Source organism: Sardina pilchardus, chromosome 9, assembly GCF_963854185.1.
Source record: "Sardina pilchardus chromosome 9, fSarPil1.1, whole genome shotgun sequence".
In the NCBI taxonomy this organism is placed as follows: Eukaryota; Metazoa; Chordata; class Actinopteri; order Clupeiformes; family Clupeidae; genus Sardina; species Sardina pilchardus.
In genome coordinates, this window is record NC_085002.1 from 24548538 (window position 1) to 24563205 (window position 14668).

At 47.6% G+C, this 14668-nt stretch overlaps 1 protein-coding gene across 2 annotated transcripts in view; it reads right to left on the reverse strand.

Moving 5' to 3' along the window:
• pax7a (paired box 7a) overlaps nt 1-14668 on the reverse strand; it is a 64930-nt gene that overhangs the window by 30977 nt on the left and 19285 nt on the right. For both annotated transcript variants that reach the window (XM_062545066.1, XM_062545065.1), the window contains exon 5: nt 8541-8740. In XM_062545066.1, coding sequence (XP_062401050.1) covers nt 8541-8740 — 200 coding nt within the window. The remainder of the gene's footprint in view (nt 1-8540; nt 8741-14668) is intronic.

Below are 14668 nucleotides of genomic sequence, written 5' to 3' on the forward strand. Positions count from 1 at the left end.
TTCCTATCTGCGGGATGGGAAGCCGTGCTGTCTCAGGCCAGACATACGCACGTCTGCTTCCTCAATGGCACTAGACAATTCAACTCAGTCCCTCAAGAGGACCATCTCCATAAAGGCCCTGGAGTCATCGGAAGAGCAGATCCAATCCTGCCACACCACTACACCACTACACACAATACAACTCAATACAGGCTATAAAAGAACACAACTATGATAAAATAGAGAAAATAAGATCGAATCCTGCTACTGTTGAGGAAATATTGATGGTGTAAGATTACATCACACGTCTTGTTTGCATTTTCACACCAATCTTCAGGCACAACACCTGAAAAGCCATCATATATTGTGACATATATCTGGTCAGTCACATTGTTACTTTCAATACGAAAACACTTTACAACCATCATTTCTTGCAGACAGCTTTCGGATTTTGGATTGAACTGCCTTTAAGAACATGGAGCTAATCTCCAGACAACCCTACCACCCACCCTCTAGCTCTTTATCTCTCTCTCTCTCTGTCTTGCTCTTGCTCTCTCACTCTCCCTCTCTCTCTCTCTCTCTCTCGCTCTCTCTCCATCTCTTTCTTCCCTGCCAGTCTGGCACTATGCTAATTAAAGTAGCTAGGAGTGTGAGCATGAGTGTGGGGAGCAGGATTAGCTTGATAAGTATCAGATGTACACAGGCCCTAAAAAGGCACTCATTTCAAATGGAATAATAAGAAACTGTTAGAAAATTCACAGGGATACATTTGCAACAATTTCTTTCCGCCTCAATCTGTATAAATCCCATTTATTCCTTTATACGGCATAAAGACGGGCTCCCAGAACCCCGGCTTGTCGGACAGAAGGAGGGAATTGTGGGAATTCTGCCTCCTCCTCCCACTCCCTGTTGGAAATCTATCCCCACACAGCACAGTATAGTGATTACCTTCTACTCTCTATGATAACAAAAAATGATGCCACCAATGATCACATTCATTAAGATACAACAAAGAAATGGCTTAGACTTCCATTCATCGTATTTCAGCAGATCTGTATATTTATCATAATGCATGCACTTCTAATCTTTAATAAATAATGGATGCCATGGGGGCGCAGTATCCATGTTTCTCTTCTCTGCACTCGAGTGGCACGAGGATGCTAGCAGCCAAACTCCCGGATCGAGAGCGGGAGAGAAAACTTCTTGCCAAATTGATTTTTACGCTTCATAAAAGGCGATGCTTATACCTTATTAGATTTCACTAAGTATAATAGCGACATGCAAAATGTTTACTGCTGATGAAAGGGGATCTATGTGTGTGTGTCTGTGAGTGTGTGTGTGTGTGTGTGTGTGAGAGAGAGTCTGAGAGAGAGAGAGCGAGAGAGAGAGGGAGGGAGAGAGAGAGGGAGTCAGAGAGAAAGACAGGGAGAGAGAGAAAAAGAGTGAGAGAGAGAGAAAGAGAGAGGGAGAGAGAGAAAGAGGGCACCAAAGATGTGGCTGTGTGGGGACTTCACAGAGGTGCAGCGTCTAGTAAACTTCAGCTCCAGTCCAGGGGAATGGACACGAGCTCTTCTGGGATCACTGATTTATACTCACGGCACCGTCTCCCTATTCTAACTCTCTTTTCCCTCTTTCTCTCCCTTCTCATGTTTGCTCTCTCTCTCATTCTCACTGACTCTACACTCTCTCTCTCCCTCTCTCTCCCTCTCTCTCCCTCTCTCCCTCTCTCTCTCTCTCTCTCTCTCTTGTTCTACCTCTTTGTTGTCTGCTCTCCGCTGCCCTGCCACCTGGCCAGCACTTCAGAGGCATGTAGACAGACCGCACTCTCACACACTTAGCAGCGGGGTGAATAACTCGCATGCCTGGCTCCTGTTGGGTGAGTGTCAAGGAGCATTAATGTCCCAGTCACCCTCTCTCTCTTTCTCTCTCTCTCTCTGTTTCTCTCTCTCTCCATCTCTCTACCTCCTCACCCTGTGATGGACTGGGTAGCCAAGGTAGAAGAGATAGAAGGAGAGGAGGGAGAGAGAGAGAGAAAGAGAGGGGGGGTCCTGTGGCTGTTCTCCCACACTCCACAGTCCCACAGCAGGCCAACCAGTGAGGTCTCCTCTCCTTTCCAGTGAGATATGACTCAGATCCCTCAGTTAGTCAGCCGGGGTGATAAAAACAAACCCCCGCAGAGAAGGGTGATGAGGAGTAGGAGTGTGTGTGTGTGTGTGTGTGTGTGCGTGTGTGCGTGCGTGTGTGCGTGTGTGTGTGTGTGTGCGTGCGTATGCGTGTGCGTTTCTCTCTGCGTGTGTACATTTGGGTGTGTATGCGTGTGAGTGAGTGTTGATATGTGCGTGTGTGTGTGTGTGTGTGTGTGTGTGTGTGCTTTCTATGTGTTAAGTGTCTTCGCAACGGAGGCCTGCTAGTAGCTGTGTTGTGCAGGGACAGCCGCGCCTAATAAAGACGGATGGACTAAAGGGTCCAACAGAACTGAGAGGTCACGCTCTGTGTGTGTGTGTGTGTGTGTGTGTGTGTGTGTGTGTGTGTGTGTGTGTGTGTGTGTGGTGTGTGTGTGTAGGGGGGTACACTGGAGATGCTAAAACACTGAACATTACGGTCACTGACCCAAAACGTCAACAGTCACCCAATACATCTGCACTCAAAACAACAGTCCCGATATGAACAAACACCACCAGTGGTCTGGATGGGCGTGATGCTGCACATGGGGGTGAAAGGTGAGAGCCCATTATCACAGCTCTGCATTAAGGCTCTCTCATAAAGACTCAGTAAGCCATCGGACGTGGCGTGGGACTCTCGTCTAGGTGCAGTCTACAGTTGGTCAGACCACAGCCAGAAAGCACACGGAGAGGTCCACGGAGAGGACAACATAGCTAACCACACCACCAAGGACCGAATGACTACAAATCACCACCGCGGCCGAGATGGTCAGAATGCAACCACATGAGCACAAGCATGAGCCATAAAAACAACCAAACACACACACAAATAACCACACACACACACACACACACAAACACACACACACACACAACCACACACAACCACACACACACAACCACATTGCACAACTCAAACAATGGCAGCTCTAACTGAGGCAGCTGCAGAGAGCAAATAGTTTGTGATCTCAGTGTCTCCCACGGGAAGCTACACAAGTCCACTTCAGAGAGGATGCTTCCATGGGATATGTAGGAGAGTGTGTGTTTGCATACGACATGCTTCTGAATGAGCACATGACTGAGTATGACCTGTGTCTGTGTCTGTGTCTGTGTGCATGCAGATGGTTAGTGAGACTGATGTGTGTGTTGTGCAGTGTGTATGTGTGTATGTGTGTTAATGGTTAGTGAGACTGGTGTGTGTTGTGTTGTGTTGTGCGCAGTGTGAGTGGGTGTGTGCTAATGGTTAGTGAGACTGGTGTGTGTTGTGTGCAGTGTGAGTGGGTGTGCTTCCTCTTCTGGTCTCCCATTCACCCCTCTGGCCTCTCTCTCTCTCCCCCTCTACCCCCCCTCTATCTCTCCCTCTCTCTCTCTCTCTCTCCTCCCCCCCCCTCTCTCTCTCTCTCTGCGCAGCTGTTCTGTTCTGCTCTCTGCTGAGGGCCAAAGGTCCAACTCAAGGCAGATTGCTCATCCTCTCGTCTATCCACCAGCGGACCTCAACCAGCACGCGCTCTTAGGCGGGGATCACACTAGCCAGCGGCAAGCGGCAGGTTTCCTATTGTTCTCTATGGTTCGGCAGCGGAACGGTGACAACGCTGGCGTAACGCTAGCGTTGAGCAAACTGGGAGTTGAACTTGGTTCAACTTTGAAGCGCAACGCTCGGCTCATCACAATCACATTTAGAATGTTTAGGTATTTTAACCGATCAGATTCGTCTAAGGACGTAGCAACAATAGAATGTTTAGATTTATTATTATGGTCTGAGCGTTGTGTTATGCTTGCCGCTGCCGCTGGCTAATGTGATCCCCGCCTTACTGCAAGCGCACTGATAGGGACAGAGAGAGAAGTGGGCCTGTCCTTTACCGCACGGTCATTTCACTTCCTGTGGGATCTCATGATGTACCAGAGGCAGGTGAATTCCAACAGGAAGCTCACACATTTTAGACCAGATCCTATTAAAACATTCGGATGTTTCTTTATAGCGATCATATCCAGGAAGGCATCTTGTGGGCCGTTGATGGGTTATAATTAAACATGGGTATTACTGACAGATGGTAAACCGCACCACCTGTTACCAAACTGGGCATGGCAGTGTAGCAGTTAGTGTCACCACTTAGTATGCCGGAGGAAAGGATGCTACAGAACAAGGATACCAGCGTATCCTGCCGCTAGTATACTCAGTTCTATTTTGGGACTTACTGGGGCAGGCGTGATTGGCCTGTGGTCAACAGCATTTTGTACGCCGCATGACAACATCAACAGATCGTGAGGATCCACAACAAAAGTTGCGGGGGGGGGGAAGCGGGAAAAAAAATGTGATAAAAGTGACCATGACTGTTAGGGAGATAAAAAGGGCAGATGGAGAGAAAATGAGCGAGAGAGGGATAGAGAGAGAAACACACACAATAGTCTTCACAGTCTCACTATCACCCCCACCTCCCCTCATCCCATCCTATCCAGCTCCCTACGGGCACTGTCCTGGACAACATTGAAGACCCATGGCCATTATTTACTTTGGTTAACCAGAGTCACTTTCTTAGAGTGACCTTTTAGGAAAATTAAGTTTGAGTTGACCTTTGGAGATTTTCAAAGCGTTTCGGAATTAGATTATAAGGAAAATTGCATTAACAAATTATATCCATGACTCAAATACCTCGGCGCTGCTCACATGACATCCTTTAGCTGCCCTGCCTAAAAACAGAGGGGGAGTGACGTGTTCCTCGCCTTGTTCCTTTGCCTCCCTCACATTGCCACCTCGCCACGCTAAACCCTCTCTCATTTGCATGACTACCGCGAACACACGGCAAATCTGAGGAGCGGAGCTCTGCAGAACGTTCCGCAAAGCACGGCCGGGAAACGGTCAACTGACCCCAGCGAATGATTGTGCATGCGTGTGGAAAGTGTTTTGCGTTGACAAGACACAAACGGTCGGTTGTTCGAGCTAAACACATGGCCTTTCACTGGTCAATTGGACACTCTGTACTTCCCCACTTAAACCAATCACAACCATTGTTACTGCTAATTATCCTGTTAGCACTGCACTAGGGGGAACTTAGAGCGAAAAGCACTAAAATAGAAACCAGCTCTTGCCATCGTAGATCCCGACGACTATCCACTACTACTTCCATCGCCGCAGACAGGAGTTTCCTCTGGTACGACTCAACAAATGACACATCTCACTAAATAAATCCAGACACGGCCACATGTGGAGCTCCTCTCCCGTGATCCCTTCCTCTCAACGCATCTGTCAAATAAATTTGAAGTCAATGTTCCCTTTGTCTAGCCATGTCCCCGTCTGTCTGCGAGCAGCCCTCTGATACACTCCGCTCCGTAATATATTGCAAACAAACAAGCATAAGATAAATCTCTCAGCATCCTCCCCAGAGCAGGCCGGGCCAACCGTTTAGACACATATGTCTTCTTTCTTGAGGTTTTGCGAGACGGACAGAGACATATGTGGAATCGGTTAGCCCCTCCTTGCTCTGCATGCGTGCTGGACAGGACAAGGGTCCAGAGAAGGACAGAACCAAGTGTGTGTGTGTGTGTGTTTGGGGGGACAAGAGAGATAGACTATAAAGGAGAAGGTGGAAGGTGGAAGGTGAAGGGGGGAGAAGAAGAAGAAGAAGAAGAAGAAGAAGAAGTAGAAGAGGAACAAGAAGAATGAGAAGTAGAAGTAGAAGTAGAAGTAGTAGAAGAAGAAGAAGAAGAAATAGTAGTAGTACTAGAGGAAGGAGGAGGATAGAGAAAGGGAGAAGCAGAGAGAGAGAGAGAGAGAAAAGGAGGGGAGTCGGGCAGAAGAGTGAAGTAAAATGAGAATGGCCTCCCAGCTACCTCCCCTCTCTTTTTTTACGAGGGCTTGATTGATTAATGTTGTTGTCGAGCCGTGGGGTCCCGGGGGACTCTTGGGGCTCCTCTCTGATATGTGGAAGGGTTTACAAGCGGCGGCGGCGGCAGCGGACGCCTTTAAAGGCCTGGGAAGAGATCCTGACCCAGGGCCCAAATGAGAAATCCATCAGGAATGCATCGGACCCCCACCACCACCACCAAATCCTCCATCAACCCCCCCCCCCCCACACATACACACACAGAACCCCTGCTCTCCTTCGCTCACTCCATCTTCTTCACCTCCATTCTTTCTCCATTTTCCTCCCTCTCTCTCTCTCTCTCTCATTCTTTGGCACAGCTGTTGCTATAAGTCTACTCTATTTGCGCTGGGTGTTGCATAAAAACTGCCAGGCTGACAGAAAAGCCTCCCTTCTTCCGTAATACATGCCAACATCTGCACAGACATTAACATCACAGAGAAGTCCAGGTACAAAAAAAAAACAACAAAAAAAATCTCCACTGGATGCACGGATAAAAAGTCCATCTAATGTCTCTGATAGGTAGTAAAGATGTCAGAGAAGTAGAGGCCAGTAAAAGACTTGGAGGAAAAGAAGGAAGGACATGGCAATTATCTCTGTCCAATTTAAAATTACACGGTCATATCCAAATGCATTTATGCAAATTCAGCTGGCACTGTTCTCATTCCCACAATTATGTTAGGCCCAACTGAGTGCTTCTGTTCTGGCCCAGCTGGACCTTCTTTAAGATCCATTCAGGAAAAATAAACATCATCCATCAAAACGGTATTCCCTTCCACTGGAAGCATATTGGATTATAGATGCCAAGCAAACTACTCTGCATACAAGTATTTCTACACAGGGCCTATGAATAGGCTACATGGCCCATAAAAGTATGACTTATATATTAGTCTTAAGCTCTCTGGATGCAGTTATATTACTCAGAGTGGAACTAATAAGTGAAAAGTACACGAGCAAAACTAGTGGTGACTCATCCATCAGCTTCACATTCAGCCGAGACAAATATCGTCATTGTTTTATTTTAAAAATAAGATGTTTTATTTTGTGAAACTTTAGACAGTCTTTCATGAGAGATCCCAGTAATGTTAACCTTAACCCTGATAAGTGGCAATTATTCTCCAAGGTCTGACTGCACTTGTGGCCGTTTGTTCTCCAAGGTGCTTTTGAGACCCTCTGAGGAACTTTATTGTGAGGTTGAGAACCACCTCATCTTTACATTCTCTGTGGTTCCGCCTTGTTTTTTTCTGTTCCTGGGAGGTACCACCTCTGAAGTTCACTCCCTGAGGTACAACCTGTTCTTCGTGTTCTCTGAAGCTCTGAGCTCCCTCTGAGGTCCCACTTCATCCCCTCTGTTGTCTAAGCGAGGCTAACCTTTACGCTCACCCTTACTCATGGTCTACCATCTGCCCCCTTAGCTCACTTCCCCTCCGGGCAGTACATGGACACCTGCCAGGGGAACTCTTCACCCTCTCCCACCCTCTCCTCCCTTCCTCCCTCCCTCTCCTCCCTTCCTCCCTCCCTCTACTCTCTCCGCATCTCCATTCAATAACCTAATAAGGCTGCAAATTTGTTCGTGGGCCATTCAACCGAGGCCTCAACGTAGAGAGAGAGAGAGAGAGAGAGAGAGAGAGAGAGAGAGAGAGAGAGAGAGAGAGAGAGCGTGCCACTGATTTGATTGAGCTCCATCGAAAATGAACTCGAAAAACCTCCACGTCGGACCTGATTTCCTTCGCGTCCCAGGGCCCGTGAAAAGAGGGCAAGGCCTTCCAGGCCCCCAAACAGATAGCAAATGGGGAAGGTGTGATGTAGTCAGGCAATTCCAGATGATTCATGGCTCAGCTCGCAGCTGCGTAAACCTGGCCGGAGCGATTGTTCCACAGGGGCCATCTATCACGGGAGGAGCGCACACATCACTGATGCTTCGTGGGACTACCACAGAGCAGTGTGGAGGTAACGGTCCTCCGCGGATGTGGCCAAAGCTTGTGGCTTGGCCGTCAGTACACACCTGCTTTTGTGTGTGCATGTGTGTGTGTGTGTGTGTGTGTGTGTGTGTGTGTGTGTGCATGTATGTGTGTACACGTGTGTTTGTATGTTCAACATATGTGTCCGTTTCCATATGGTTGCAGATTTATGTACCGGTATATAAGAAGCATTGTATGTCTGACCTATACGCTATATAGCATATGACTGAGTTCAGCTGCTGATGTCATGTATTTTTAATGCACTTTTTATGTGCATATTCATGTTGTATTAAATGACGGTTTGTGCATGAATTCATCATCTCTGGGGTTACTTTTTGTGCGTCTGTCTTCTGTGTGACTGTTTTATCAGTATGAGCACACACATTTGTTCATATTTTTATGTTTGCATGTTTGAAAGTGTATTTCTCTCTCTGTGTGTGTGTGTGTGTGTGTGTGTGTGTGTGTAGGCGTGTAGGCGTGTGTGCGTGTGTGCGTGTGTGCGTGTGTGCGTTTGATTGTGCATATATATATATGTGTGTGTGTATGTGTGTGTGTGTGTGTGAAGGCGTCAGTCTGACCTGCACGCGCGCCTCTGTGAGCTTGGTCCTCTGGGCCAGCTCCTCCCGGGTGTAGATGTCGGGGTAGTGCGTGCGCTCGAAGGCCTTCTCCAGCTCCTCCAGCTGCTCGGCCGTGAAGGTGGTCCGGCTGCGACGCTGCTTCCTCTTCAGGGGCAGGTCCGGCTCCGACTCCACGTCCGAGCCCTCGTCGGTGCGGTTACCTGCAGCAGGGGAACGAAGGACGTTACCTGACATCAAGAGGTGCGTTCAAATTCAAAAAACATAGGCGAACGTTCTTTAACGTTTGCAAATTGTTTTTTTTCTGTTTGCCTTGAGTTTTCCACGATCGCTTGCAAAACACTGTCAAACAGTTTGAGGAAGTAGTTCTCTGCGAAACATGTTGGGAGTTGGACAGAGAGTTACCACTGAGATGGAATGTTTTTAAAAAAATATTGCAAATATGTCTGTTTGGACAAACATGTTCACTGTGAATGTTCGTCTCTGTTCAAAGAATTTGAACACACTTCAGGTGAACACATGAATGCATAAGTCTTCACCCAGATAAGTACACATCCAGTCTTAATCTGGGTTAGTTTTCAACAGTCGGTTCTAATTTTGCACAGGTAAAAACGGGTGATCCATCTATGTTAGAGCAATCGATTCAGCACATTTGTGTAACAAACTGTTTGTTATATTCCATCTGTAGTGAAACCATGATTCTTTTTTGATGGAACTGATTCCCCCGAGTGATAGCAAGACATGGTGAAAGAGTTTTAAATAAATGGCCAAACTCTGTGAAGGTGTTCACTAAACAGCTCATCTCCAAACCACTCTCTCTGCAACATATCTGGCTATTACTAAGCTTACATCACCTCAACCACCACCACTACAACAACAACAACAACAACTACAACAACAAAAACCTCAATCTCAATATAATTTCAATCTGTTGAGATGTCATTTAAACAGGAAGTGGTCTTCAAAAAGCCCCATCCAGCATCAGAGGAGGCAGCGAGGCCCTGGGGCTGGAGTGGAGAAGGCTGGAGAGTGTGTGAGTGTGAGTGTGAGTGTGTGTGTGAGTGTGAGAGAGAGAGTGTGTGTGTGTGTGTGAGTGGAGTGGGGGTGGTGAGTGGCGGGGAGGTGGGTGCTGGTAGAGACTAATCTTCAGCGGACACCTTGCCTCTGCATGGCCCTCTATTCTCCAACGCTAGCCTGGAGCCATCCTCCGAGAGGAGCGCTGCCGAAAATACGAACCCGGCGCCCCGGCACCCGCGCTAGCGCGCCATTGAGCCGAGCCGGGGCGCCTTTGTGTTGCCCGCTACTGTAGAGAAATAAATTACAACATATTTTACATTCGTCATTCAGCCAGGAAGGCACACAGGCTAAAAAAAAAAAGAGGCACCACGGTTGACAGTTGCTGTGCTCCGTTTGCATCTTAGCCAGGGGAATATATATTGGCTGCTCAGAGCCAGACTCAGAGAGCTGGATTCGGGGCCAAGAGGCGCATCCCAAACCAGGGATTCCGCACACACCACAATGCATTACCATGATAATTGATTTGATACCATGATAAAATTGCATCATAATTTATTTGTGCACCTCCTCTGTGGTGCCTTTCACACAATGTGGCCAGCTTAAAAAAAATGAACAAATAAATAAATAAAAAAAGACACACACACACACACACACACACACACACGCACAAATCCTGCCGCAGAAGAGAGATCAGTCCTACACATGTGCTCATTGAGATGACAAAAATGGTGACATTTGGGTTTGAGGCTTGCTAGTGTTGCTCTAGGCCGTGTGCCGTTGCATCATCTGCCAGTGCGAAACGCCGAGAGAAAGGCAACAGAGCTCGGAGAGACAAATAAGAGACAGAGAATGACATCTGTAAAAAAAAAAACAACACCAGCAGACTGGCAACAACAACAGCAACAAAACAAGTCCCCCTCATAACCTTCCCCCGTTCGGGCAGAGGTGTTTCAGGGAAGGCAAAGCTCCATGATGCGCTCGTGCTCTTTTTCGCCCTCTCTTCTCATCAACTATCTCTTTCGCTCTCTCCCTTTCTGTTTCAGCTTCTATTCATCTCTCCACCTTCTTTTTGCTCTCTCACTCTCTTTGTCCCTCTCTTTCTCTGTATCTCTCTCTCACTTACTCTCTTTCTTTCTCCGCATCTCTCTCTTTCGCTCTCTCTCCCTCTTCCTCTGTATCTCTCTCTCCCTCTCTTTCTTTCTCTGAATCGCTCACTCTTTCTCTGCATCTCTCTCTCTTTCGCTCTCTCTCCCTCTTCCTCTGTATCTCTCTCTCCCTCTCTCTTTCTTTCTCCGCATCTCTCTCTCTCTTTCGCTCTCTCTCCCTCTTCCTCTTTATCTCTCTCTCCCTCTCTTTCTTTCTCTGCATCTCTCACTCTTTCTCTGCATCTCTCTCTCTCTCTCTCTGCCTGCTCCATCCCTCTCTCAGCCGTGGCAGCTGAGGTTCTCTGGATCTCTTTAGCTGGACTCTGTCCTTCTCCGTCCTGTCTCCTGCTCGGCCCCCACTGCCAGCTCGGTTAGGCCAGCCGGGCACTCAGAGCCTATCTGGACGGCTGCCAAACACGCAACCAAGCCAGCTCGAGGAGGGCTTGCATGAGAGAGAGTGTGTGTGTGTGTGTGTGTGTGTGTATGTATGTGTCTGTGTGTGTGCTTCCACACAAAAACAGAAGTGTGTGTGTGTGTGTGTGTGTTTGTGCTTCTACCCCCAAAAAAGAAGAGTGTATGTATGTATGTGTGTTTGTGTGTTTGTGTGTGTGTGTGCAATATGAGAGAAGTGTGAATGTATGAGCAAAAGATGTTTAAAGATATTATATTGTATCATACAGAGGGAGAGCTGGTTGTATGTGTATGAGAGCTGGTTGTACGATGTGTGTGCATGTACGTATGTCTGTGCGTCTGTGTGTGTGTGTGTGTGTGTCCTACTGAGCAAAGTGCATGTGTGTAAGTGTTTGTGCCCATTGTTTGCCCATTTGTGTCAGCGGCATTCAAGTGAAGGTTTGTTTCCATCATGTCGAAGACAGACAAAAAAAAGCGGAAGAAAAGAAAAGAGCAAAACGCCATCCCTTCCCAAAAGGACAAAAACGTATTAGTAGTGAAAACGACCAACCAAACTGGCTCTGTCTCAAGGCCAGCGCCGGAGTTTAATTAAACAAGGAATTAGGGGATTTTATGGAGACTATCATTACAGGCCACTCGAGGAACCTTCTCCGATCGTCTTTTTGTCTCCCCCGAGCTCGTGCTCAATGATTCTCAACGGATTACAACGGGCCGCAGGACATGAGTCCGCATTCATTAAATCAATTCTTTTCCCCCGTCTCTGCCCGCGGCCCCTCTCTCTTTTAATAAAGATTGATTTTTTTCCAAACGCCGGACTCCCTCGGCCGACCACCCTCTCACGCAAGAAATACCCTTGAACATGGGAAGTTGAATATGTACATACGGAGGGCGGCGAGCCCCCCCTTTGTTGGTTTTCACGAGGATGCGCAGCTGTAATTCGCCCGGTAACGCGCCGTGACGGCACTCCAGACTGCCGCAGTGGTCTATAGATCACTTCCCAAAGTCACCTCCATGCCCTGCGGGGGAGGAGAGGAGGAGGGGGTGGTGCTGATGGTGGGGTGGGCATGATGGAAAAAAGAGAGAGAGTCTCTCTTCCTTTTCTTCCTCTTCTGCTACATCCATCTTCCATTCCTCAGATAGTATCCCTCACATACGGCTCGGCTAGATTACTAGTAATCTTCTTCTCACTAACCCTCGCTCACACCCTTTTGTTTCGCTTAGACGAGAGTATTTGAACAGCCTCAACCATTTGCCTAATAGTCGTGACTATTTAACTGCAATTGAACATTGGTAACACGTAAGCCCTGTTGATATACCTCCTAAGTAAGGTCTTGTTTAAAAAGCTCCGCTGGTTTCAATGGACGAGACTCATTGTGCTCTAAAATGGTTGAGTGACTACACTTGTTCTGCCACAATGGACGCTGGAGGTCCACAGATGATAAAGTTCTAGCCAGTGATCTTGCGCTCCACTCCGATGGCCACCATCTCTGCCTGTGCCTCTGTGGGCCGGATTACGGAGACGCCGCAGACTACCGGGGCCAGTACAGAGCTGCTAAGGGAGGCCACCCCCTCCCCCCCACCCCTCTCCCCCATCTTTTGCCATCCTGGCCAGATCCGGTGATTGGGATGTTCAGTTTCATTCAGGAAACAGGGATCTCCATTAGGACGGAATAGGTTATGGCAGACAAGTAATGCAACTGGAAACATATGGTGCCCGGCAGTCTTCACAGGAATTGAGAGTGACACAGCTGTTTGCTTGGTTCTGCTTGCGAATTTAACACACCAAGAAATAATACAAAAAAAAAAAAAAAATGATTCTGTGCGTGCCGTGCGCTCATGTGTGTGTCTGCGTAAGTGTTTAATATGTGCACACAGATCTCTGCACAAATCGTGTGTGTTTATTTGTATTTGTATAAGTGTGTGTGTGTGTGTGTGTGTGTGTGTGTGTGTGTGCGCACACTTTTGCGTACGTTTATACCAGCGGCTGGAAATGCAGCACTTAGGCGCAGCAGAGAGAGCAGATCTGAAGCCCGAGTGAGTCCACAGAGTTGAGCATCGCTCATGGTTTACACTCCATCCTACATCCCTCTGCAAACAAAAGCTCTCGAATTAGAATTTGCATGAGTCTTGTTTACACATGTCTCTGGCGCGATAAAAGAACAAGAGAGATTGAAAGACGGAAAGAATGAAAGAAGAAAAAAAAAAAAACTAACACAGCTCTGTAATCAGCACCTTCCACCAAACAAAATCCCCACGGGCGTTGGGGTCAATTCTCGAACAGTTCGCCCTGTTCTAAGACAATGCGCTACATCCCGATTAAGCCGTCTCATAATGCCAATCTCACTGTAATTCCATTTGAAGGTTGTGGGGGATATTGATAAAGCACTCAACACTTGCCTTCACTCTAATCAAGCAATTAGAGCTTAATTATGCCCTATTGAGAGTGCATTAAGACAGGAATGCGTTTTCCTCCAGGGCCCCCCCAGCGATTTTTTTTTAAAGTAGATATTGACTTTGCATGCGGCGGCTTCCCGGTAGGGATAAGGCAGGTGCGAAGCAGATGGGTCCAAAGAGATTTTTTTTTTTTTTTTCCCTGAAGCGCTGTTCTCCTTTGGAGCCAAACCTTTCGTCATGAGAGAAAGAATGGGGGTGCAAACGAAAAAAAAAAAAAGAGTTTGGTGTTCTAGGCCAGACATGTACTTTTGTAAGGTGTCAAAAGAAAAAAAAACAAATTTGTTCTAGGTAGTCTGTGGACTTGATCGTTTACAGTGAGAACACCGTTGCATATTCCTGTTAGCAAATGCAAACCTGCCTTCAGCGATCAATCAAGACACGTTACGTTTTCTATACAAAAAAAAAGATTTCTCTGAAATAACTAAGTAAAAAAAAATAAAATGTAAATAACAAAAATGTCTGCTATGTGTTTATCATGCTATATAACTAAACTGACTTTGCCTTCAGAAATATTATTTTAATTAGACAGTGATGTGAAATATTTCAGAACAGCCTAGGCGCACTCATGTATACACTTTATAAAGACCAGAACAAACCCAAGAAGCCCCGTTTGATGTCTGGTGATAAGTATTTTGACTCCAATAACATGACTCACACGGATCACAGCCCCTCAGCCCGTTCCTGGCCAGGGAGCTTGGCAGGTTGGCTAGCGTTCACGTCAGTCACAGAACTGCCCTCTCCCAGCATGCAACAGTCTACTCTTCCCCGACCCCACATTCTGCTTTCAGCGCAGATGGGATTTCCATCACCAGAGGACCCGCTATTCCACCCCCCCCCCTCCACCTCCACCCCTCCCTCCCCACAGTCCCTCCGTTCGACCCCCATCTAGACCCCAGAGCTTCAGGCTCCGCCTCAGTCCAGCCCTCGCCTTTCTTTGGCTTTTTAAAAAGTCTTTTAAGCACCCTCCAGCTCTCTCTCTCTCTCTCTCCCCCTCCTCTCTGCTCCTCTCCTCTCCTCGTTCCTCCCCTCCCCTCCCCTCCCCTGCCTCGTCCCTCTGGCCTTTTCCAGCATGGCCCCCGGGCCGGAGGGGAGCGTCTGGGGTGG